This window comes from Juglans microcarpa x Juglans regia, chromosome 2S (genome assembly GCF_004785595.1).
Source record: "Juglans microcarpa x Juglans regia isolate MS1-56 chromosome 2S, Jm3101_v1.0, whole genome shotgun sequence".
NCBI classification, from domain to species: domain Eukaryota; kingdom Viridiplantae; phylum Streptophyta; class Magnoliopsida; order Fagales; family Juglandaceae; genus Juglans; species Juglans microcarpa x Juglans regia.
Genome location: NC_054597.1, coordinates 14,184,330 through 14,194,313, shown reverse-complemented (window position 1 = coordinate 14,194,313; position 9,984 = coordinate 14,184,330). Strand labels below are relative to the sequence as shown.

The following is a 9,984-nucleotide window of genomic DNA, read 5'->3' as shown; positions in this document are numbered from 1 at the left end:
TTTGAAACTTGGATCTCCCAAATGTTACCTTTGCCACCCCTCCACCACCAACGCGCGCTTGTGGTGCACCATAGAATTGCATGCATGATCGGATGATCCATAAGCCACCAATCCGATCAACTTGATTTTAACTATCCTCTTGTGTTCCTACATTTATTGAGTACTGTGGCTGTAAGGTAGTGAAAGTGGAAAACATACTAACTATTGTGCACTGGATCTCAATGACAGTTTCCCAAGAAATAAAGGTTTAAAATATTAGTGTATTGCCTTTTCTATTTTTATTACATGCACTAATGATTTCAACAAAATTTTCGTACAAGACTTCTCACATGTATTTTGGCATCCTTATAAGTTTTGTATTTTTTTCCCAAGTAGATTCAGTCGGTTTGAATTGAGAAACCATTTCGACTCATCTCATTTCATCTTATCTCATCTCATCATTACAATTTTCTCAAATTTTCACACAAAATACAATAAACAATTCAACATTTTCAAATCTCAAAACAATAATAATATTAAAAAAAAATATTCTAAAAATATTTTATTCTAATAGAGTTTTTGAAAGGAATGTATTTGGTTCTCATTGATGTAGCAGAGCGATACAAGTTGGTATATATACACGGTTAGGCTTAACAGAATTCATATGGGAAAAATATCAAGTAGCTGGTATGCGCTACTGTACAGAGGAATATTGCAGAGTTTGTTACAAAAAGAATCTTGCCAGAGCACTACATTTACTCAGAGGCAACGCACAGCCTAATCTACGTTACACCTGATTCTTCTATTTTTAAGATTAGTGAGTTGATGGCGGATTTGAAAAATTCTGGCCTGGGATTGTGAAGTGAACATTGTGGCAAGTGTGAACCAAAGCTCACGAAATGTACAGGAGGCAATGGCTTGAGCAAGAATTGGTTCGGTGAGGGATGATAGAAGGGCATTGAGAAGAAGCTGGTCTGTGCGACGCCATGGGAGGTAAGTAGGATTGGTTTGAGATTGGAAGGAGAGTGACGGATAAGGGGAGGAAGTTGGAAGGATATGAGGAGGAGGAGGAGGAGGAGGAGGAGAAGAGCCATCGATGAAATGGAAGAGTTCCTGACCATGAAGATATGGGATAATCTGAGCTCGCCAATGGAGGTAATCGTCGAAACCTAGTTTGACGGAAACAATGTGAGAAAAATTACTGGGGAGTTGGAAGTTGGTGGAGTGGTCTTTTTCGGAGGAGGAGATTTCACCAACCATGGAAGAGGTTAGTCGTATTCTAGCTCTGATACCATGATAGAGTTTTTGAAAGAAATGTATTTGATTCTCATTGATGTAGTAGATCAATACAAGTTGGTATATATATATATACACGGCTAGGCTTAACAAAATTCATATGGAAAAAATATCAAGCAGCTGGTATGCGCTGCTGTATAGAGGGATATTGCAAAGTTTGATTACAAAAAGAATCTTGCCAGATCGCTACATTTACACAGAGGTAGCGCACAACCTAATCTACGTTACACCTGATTCTTCTGGAAGACTAGCTGCTGAGTTGGAGGTTGTTTGTTGAGTCATCTGTGAGCTGGAGGAAAGGGTAGACTGCTCAATATATTCAACTTTTAATTTTATCTAAAACCATATCATTTCATCTCATTATCCAAATAGAGTCAATAGGCACCCCCACCCCTTTAATCATCTTTATAAGTTTAGGATGTGAGTTATTTTAAAGGTTCATTTAGATAGTAAAAACATTTCATTTCATTTCATTTCATTATTACGACTTTTTTAAATTTCTACACAAAATATAATAAGTAATTCAACTTTTTCAAATCTCTAAACAATAATAATATTAAAAAATAATATTCATATTCTAATAATATTTTATTCAACTCTTAACTTTCATCTCATTTCATCTCAACGTAACATATTTTTTTATATTAATTATTTAAATAAAAATAAATTTGAATCGAATATGATAACAACAAAAGACAACATCGTAACATCGTTTAATGTTGAGTTGGGGGCCGCCATAAACGATAGCGTCATGCCACACTCTCTGCGTGGAGTCTCAGCTCAGCTACTCTTCAATTCCATCCGACACTTTACTCTCTCTCTCTCTCTCTCTCTCCTTTCCTGTCAGCACATCCCCATTTCTGCTCACATCCGACTTTCAATCTCTCAATCTCTCCATTCCTTCCGGTCTATATCCATTATATGTATACGTATATTATTGTCTCAATATGACCAGCCCCAGTGTCAGATTTCCGATGGCGACGTTACCCGAACCCATTGCTCTCTGTTCTCATTCCATCATTTTCAGACCGTCACTCCCAAAGGCGATTACTTTATATCCGTCACTTGCCCTGTCCGGCAGCCTGAGACCTGGGCCCTTGCCTGGAGTATCTGGCCTCAGGATCCAATTCCCTTCGAACCCATCTGTTTCTTCGTTGAGCTCCAGAAACCGGAGGGTTCTTCGCCCAAGTGGTCGCATTTTTTGTGAAGTTCAGGAAACCTCTCTTGATAGTAAGTTTCTCCTGCCTGAGTCTCAGTCCTCATTTGAGTTAATGCGCTTGATATAGTTAAATTAGAATTTATGGAAGTTATAACTTTCATATTCTGAGTGGTGTTGTTAGATTACTGGATTATGGTATGGATTATGGTAAAGTATGATATATTATGCTGTAGTTGAAGAATAAAACTGACGGAATTCAATATCCTATACGATATACTTTCTTAACTTTTCCAATTTAATTATCGTTTATTAACATGATCAATGATATGTGACCAATATGTATAATATTGTACGTGGTTTTGAATCCGTGTTCATTATAATAATAGATTCATCAGATATTATGTTAGATTGAAGCTTTTCAATCTATAAGGACAGTCTATACTATCAGATAGGAGTTTGAAAGTCAACATCTTGCAACATGGTTGATGATCTTGATGAAGTTGTTTTCTTCACGTTTGGGCTCAGGCATGACCGCTCAAATCATATTATAACGTGTAATCCCATATTGAGTATGGGATGAATGAAATTTTATATTTCTTGAGAGGGAGAAATTCTTGCCCATTTTGGTAGTTACAATGGGCTCCAACTTTAACATTGACTACATTTTGGAGTATAGGTCCATATGTGACTTGACTTTCCTTGGATTGTTATAAATGGCATTAGAGACAGGTTCCAAACAGAAGTGTGAGACTGGAGATATGTCACCTATGATAGAATGACATAGAGGTTGTCATAGATTTAAGGGGGAAATTATAATACCCCAAATTGAGTATAGGAAGGTGGTGACCGGATCTCACAATGCTTGGGAGGAAGTCCTTGCTCTTTATAATAATTTCAAAGGGCTCTAATTGCAACATTAACTAATCCTTTTGAAACATTTGCCAATATGTGGCTTGTGCTTTCCTTGGCTTGTCACATATCATGCCTCAATTTGAAAAGATCCACACATTTGTGCTATATCCTACTAGCTGAATTACTATGATCAACTTGTGCTTTGATGGAAGGAGTTAAAGCAAAGATTAGTCGTGATATTGGAATCTTCCTTTATAATCCATCTATATTTTCCTTGGAACCTTCCTAACATATCTAATTTCTACCAATTGAAGCTTCTTGTTGGAATAGATCTTTGCCATAATTTTCAACATTAAGACTCGGTTGTGTTTAGTTGTTAAACCAAACTCAACTCATCTCAAACCAATCATTGATGAGACCTATTACATTTTCAACTTCTTATAAAAAAGTTAAACTCTTGTCAACTTACTTCATACATTTTAACCTAAAAAGTTAAATCAATCTCAACCTAAAAAAGTTAAACTCATCTCAATGGGACCTACAAAATAAGTAATTCACAACTCAACTCAACTCATCTTAACATCCGAACATAGCAAACTCTCCACTAGCCTAAAAGGCAGTTCACACTAATAAAAAACTTAGCGGCTGACGCCCTAAGTTTTTCTGCATCATATTTCACAAGTGGACTATATACTCTTCCTCCACATCCCTCTTAACACTAGAGGTTTGGCTTTTTCGAACTCCTTTAATTTTAAGAGGGGAAGTTTCACATGCATTTTGGAGGTGGTGTATCATGGATGAAGTGTCATTTTTGTAGTGACAACTGTATATCTTAACGCAATAATTGCAATTAGCTTTTGGGTTATCATAGTCAATAGGTTCTACTCTAGTAAAGTGTTCTCATACCATTGATTGATTGCTAGGTGTTTTTGTGAATTTCTTGGGTAAATGTGGGATAGAGTGGGCAGGGTGTTGTGTATATGTGGATGAAGAGGTTGAAAGACTACCTTGCTCCTCCATATCCACTAGAATAGAAGAGTCACCACCAACCCCTTGGATTGTCCCAACATTACAACTCCTAAAATCTTCTTCCATCTATTATTGAGTAATAAAGACTACCAAATACAGTAGAATAAATATTTAAACAAAGCAAATAAATAATCAAACACAGATAATAAATGGAGTAGAAATCATATATGTTTTGACATAAACAGCTCTCACAAACCTTATGCAGTTACCAGCCCTGGTTTTTTTCAGGCTGGAATCAGGATAACTGGGTTCCAGACCAGGCATGGAAAAAAATCCGACCTGGATGAACAGTCATATGGCTGCGTCTAAGAAGTCATCAGGATCCCTAAGGCTCTCCTATGGCTTCCCTGTGTTGGTTGGCAGATGCTTGGTTCCAATTTGGACTGTGTATGTTGAGTAATAACGAGAGAGAGAAAATAAGGTCCAACTTGACCCACTGCAGTCCTGGACATGTTTTGGGGAGACCTTATCCTAGAGAATTTTTCAAAGGGAGATGACTGCAATTTTTGCCAAGCTTGGAGAGTTGGGGCATAGAGTTCTGGTGTTTTGTTGATGATGAAATATTAGAGGAGTTGGGTGGTGGGATGATCAGGTAGCTTAAATGGGCTGGCTCCCAATGGGCCTGGTGTGTATTATACGTTTCTTGGGCTTAATCATGGGTCAGACCTATCAAATGTTCAACATATATAATAAACTCGAAGGGGCTTTGCAGAAGTTCATGGGCCAGTGAGGCCAATAAAATTATCTCATCGATGCTATCTTTAACAAAATTGAGCTTGGATGTTACAATGTTTACACGCTGAGTTTTAAGTTAGTAAAACGCATTTTACATTATTTTACATTGAAACAGAGGGAAGCTAGATAAGAGAAGGGGAATGGGCATGATCGCAACAACACATTGAATTTACTACAAGAGGGTATAACTTTGGTTCAGAGTCCTCAATAGAAATTCGACACGTTTAAAAATGAGATAGCGAGTGCATACCATCGGGTCCCTAAAGTAGGAGTAATTATTAGGTTGTTCCGGATTACTGATACGTGTTACTCTCATTCTATCACAGTATGCCGTGTCATTAGAGATTAGCGCTTACATAATTAATTTTAATTGCTTGGCTTGTTATGATAAGATGGGAGTAGCATGCCATACATATTCTGGGAGTATGTAATAATGATTTTCCTGAAAGCAAATCAGTTTCTCTAAGGATAACAAAACCCTGTTTTGGTAATTTCCTGCCTCACTCTGTCATCTTCATCTCGCTGCCCGAATTATAGAATTTTACATGGATACAGTCATACAACTGTTGGTAGAGGATCACCAGCTCTGTTTTGTTCTATTGGAGGGAAGGGTCAGTATTCGCACTAGAGGCTCAAATTTGATTACTGAGATTATAGAAGCTGCAAAAGAAAAAGAAAAAAATAAACAAGTTATAGTAGTTCCAGGGAATGGAATAAGACCTCCTTTGGTTACGTAAATGAAATGAAATGAGATGAAAATTTTGTGAATAGTAGTGAAATGGTTTGAGTTAAGATTTTTATGGAATTTTGGGATAGAAGAGAGAAAAAATTGAATAAAAAAATTATAAAGTTAAAAGGGTTGGAATATAATCTTTGTTTTGGAATTTTAGAACGTTGTATTATTTTGTATTTTGTTTGAAAATTTGCAAAAGCTGTAATGATTAGATGAAAATTTTAAAAATTTGAAATTGAAAAATGTTTGTGTTTGAATGGTGTTCAAATATTGAAATGATATGAGATGATATGGAATGAGATGGTTTCAAAGGTTTGTGAAACCAAACGAAACCTAAATTTTAGTGGTCTTGTACACTAATATACTCAGAGAGAGAGAGAGAGAGAGATTTTATATTGCAGTAATTTGCGGGATTCGGTTGCAACGGGTTCTAACTTGGGATGGGATGATGTTGCTATGGTGGAGGTGTGTGGCGTCTTCTTCGCAGGTTGGTTGGGTTCGAGGTGTGCTGCCCATTATTATTTCTTGGGCTATTTGGAGGGTTAGATGTGTTTCTCGGATGGAGGGAGTTAATTTTGGTTGGAAATGAATTTTAGAGTAGTGAAAGTGAATTTAAGAGATATTTCAAATGGATTGAGGAAATTTAAAATGATGGGTGCTAATGACTTTTCAAATTTGCAAGATCTAAATTGTCCTGTGCTCCCAGTTCGTCGGAAATTACCAAGACTAATAGCCTGGAAGCTGCTGGATAGAGGCTTAATTAAACTTAATGTTGATGGTGGATCTTGTGAAAATCCAGAGAGGTCTGGTGGTGGGGCATTCTTCATGATTCAAGGGGTAAGGTGATAGCGGGTTTTGCACACTTTTATGGTCATGCGATGAATACTATTGCCTAGTGTCGTGCTCTTCTTGATGGTCTTCGCTTGTGTCAATCTTTTGGGTTGAGAGATTTATTGGTGTAATCTGATTCTAGTATTGTGATGAGTTGGCTAGCTTTCGAGATATGCAAATATTGGTTTCTTTGGAATTTTTGGGAGGAGATTAAAACTTTAGTCACTTTGCTCAAAATTCGTTTTCGACATAAGTTTAGAGAGGCTAACATGGCAGCAGATTTTTTGGCAAAAGAGGGCACGATGGGTAGAACCGTTGATTTTATAGTTAATGATTTGGTGTAAGGACGGTTACGGGGAATTGTTCGACTAGATTTATTGGTTATTCCATATATTCGTTATTAATATTTCTTTTATTGAAGAAATGTTGTAATCATGGTTTCCGTCCACCTTAGCGAGGGTTTAATAATAAGAGACTTGACCTTGTTTTGCTCTGAATGTTTGTTGGGCTTTATATTTACTGCCTCCTTGATTTCTCTTGTATTTGTTATCTTCTTATTCCCTCTTTATCTTTCCTTTCTACTTTCGATTTGGGCGTACCTTTGCCCAGTTAATTTAACTGCTCTTTAGCATATATGTGCATTCGTATGGAGAAAAAAGAAATTTCGTCTAAAAATCTTGATGACTAGGCTGGCGACCAGAGTGCTGTGGTGAAAATAAGGCTGGCCATTTTTGACACGATCTAAAAATCGACGCTAACTTTACGAAATATTAGCAGGTTAGGATTAAGTGGACCTCATTTAATTAATTGGGTAAGGTTGGGTCTGACTCATATACCACCTGAATACGACACAGCATTTAGACTGGCAATTTTTTTCATGAAATATAAATCCGACACGAACTCGACATGAAATTGATATTCTAGGGTTGAGGGATCTGATCCGTTTAATTAAACGGATTGGGTTGCGTTGACTTGATGTATAACATGAACCGATGTGAACGATTTAAACCCAACACAGCAACAAGAATTGCCAAACCTAGGCAGCAAAATACAGAAACCGGGGTTTTGTTAATAATCTCTGAGAAACATATCTGCTTTAGGAAGCTGACGTGGGGGGCGTAATCTGGACCGAAGCTAGAAGTCTCACTATGCATGTTTAAAGTTTAAACAGCCTCTATCTTTGTAGTTTCTATTCTGTTAATTGAATTTCAATGTTAACTATCCAAAATTGTTTAGTGCTGATTATTCTTCTTTTTGTAATTACTGGAATTAAGGCTGGTTTGGATTCAGAGAGTGTTTTATCTTATCTCATCTTATCATTTTCAATTTTTTTAAATTTCTACACAAAATATAATAAACAATTTAACTTTTTCAAATTCTAAATAATAATAATATTAAAAAGAGAAATTCTATTTGCAGTCTTTACTTGGGGATTGTATATGTAGACCTTTTATTAAATGAGAAAAAACATCATTTTAGGAGGAATATTTTTGTAATTTTAAAAAATTTTAAAGAAAAAATTGTCTAAACTTACATTGCAGTCTCCAAAATGGAGATTGTATGTAGCATTGCTCTATTAAAAAATAGAGTAATGTTAGGTACAGCCCCTAAATGGGGACTGCAATGCAAGTCTAGCCAATTTTATCTTTAAAGTTTTTTAAAATTATAAAACTATCCCTCCTAAAATGATTTTTTTTTTATTTAATAAAAAGTCTACACATTCAGTACCTAAGTAGGGACTGCAAATAAAAATTTTCTAAAAAATAATATTCTAACAAGATTTCATTTAATTTTCAACTTATATCTAAAATAATTTCATATCATCTCACTAGCCAAATCAACTCTGACCGGATGAAATTTTAGTTTCTTCCATGAAATGCCCCCAAATGTTTCTTCATGTGGGATTTATATAAGTTGAGTTGACTGATCAGTGTTTTTCAAAACTTCAGTTCCTACTGTGACCGATGCTACGTGGCAATCACTTGTTCTCAGGGCTGAAGGGCCTGTTCTGGTTGAGTTTTGGGCTCCATGGTGTGGGCCCTGCCGTATGATCCATCCAGTAATTGGTGAACTATCAATGCAATATGCTGGGAAGCTCAAATGCTTCAAACTCAATACTGATGATAGTCCTTCAATCGCAACCCAATTCGGAATTCGAAGCATCCCAACAATCATGATTTTCATCAATGGTGAGAAGAAGGATGCCGTGATTGGTGCTGTGCCCAAAACCACACTAACTGCCAGCATCGAGAAGTTCTTGTAGGACGCGGGTTTGAGAAGTGTTTCTTGATTTTTCTGCATTATTCTTTTGAAAGTCTTTAATGCTGTGTTGAATATCTGTCATCTTTTTGTATAATTCTGGAAGCTTCATGTACCAGGTTTTCTTTTGACGATGAATATTTCTCTTTTGCAAGGGAAACATCTCAACTTGTTCAATAATATAAATGATTGGTTTTGCTGAAAAATCTTCTCCCCGCTAGTGTCAGTTTTGTCAACGTATGGTTTGAAAATTGGAGTTCAAACATTAGAAACTGTTTGGTTCTGTCTCCTCAATCAAACCTGGAACCTTCGAATTTGACTAGTTTTTCACGTGGGTTTGAAGAAGTTTGGAATTAAGCTGAAAAATATGGTTACTTTTCTTTCGTTTTCAATTGCTAGCATTTAATATGCAAACCGATACAGGCACAGATAGCTTAAATTCAAAAATGGCAGACCATTTTGTCTTCATGGTGTTGATTGACTTGGAAATATATTTATGGCTGTTTGTCTTTCTTCCTTTTTTTACAGTCCAAGAGATCTTCCTGATCCCCACATATCAGCTGTCCAGGAAAGAGGAAAGTGAGTTTTGATCTCAGAATTTGTTATAATGCCAAGAGATTTCACCTGTTCAACCAGCTGGTACAATCTATAAGAGAGTTCACTCGCTGAACTAGCTATAGGGCCAAGTTAAACAGCCTGTTTAGGTTTTGCAAGGACACAAAAAAAGTAATGTCAAAAACTTGAACCAGTATGTCTATCATTTTCCTCTTGGTTGGCAGTGTACAGCCCCAGACGTAACAATGGATTCCTGCAAGTCCCCAAATAGCACAGATAAAATAAACCAATATAACAAATTAGCATAAAAGACATCACTGAGATGTACTAACACCATATAACAAATTAAAAATCTCCAAATAAAATAAACCATAAGAGATATCATTAAGACTTAAGATGCATACAAACTTCATCAAACTTAGAAAACAGTCTATAGTCTTAGGTCTATACCTGCAGTGAAGTCCATTTATGCATTATACCTATATACACTAATTTCAAAACATCATACTTCAACAAAATCAACATAACACCAACCTGCATACACTAATACATTAAA

General features: G+C 36.2%; 1 protein-coding gene across 1 annotated transcript; it reads left to right on the top strand.

Moving 5' to 3' along the window:
- Positions 1-2,136: 2,136 nt before the first annotated feature.
- On the top strand, positions 2,137-9,157 carry LOC121251597 (thioredoxin-like). Its single transcript, XM_041150877.1, has 2 exons — positions 2,137-2,505; positions 8,564-9,157. The coding sequence occupies exons 1-2, from the start codon at positions 2,223-2,225 to the stop codon at positions 8,875-8,877; spliced, it is 597 nt and encodes a 198-aa protein (XP_041006811.1). The 5' UTR covers positions 2,137-2,222; the 3' UTR covers positions 8,878-9,157.
- Positions 9,158-9,984: the final 827 nt, after the last annotated feature.

What these genes read in the sequence shown, in the direction of transcription:
- LOC121251597 (XM_041150877.1), top strand. Translation starts at nt 2,223, where the DNA reads ATGACCAGCCCCAGTGTCAGATTTCCGATGGCGACGTTACCCGAACCC. An exon ending in TCAGGAAACCTCTCTTGATA is followed by an intron (nt 2,506 to 8,563) that starts GTAAGTTTCTCC and finishes TCAAAACTTCAG; the next exon opens with TTCCTACTGTGACCGATGCT.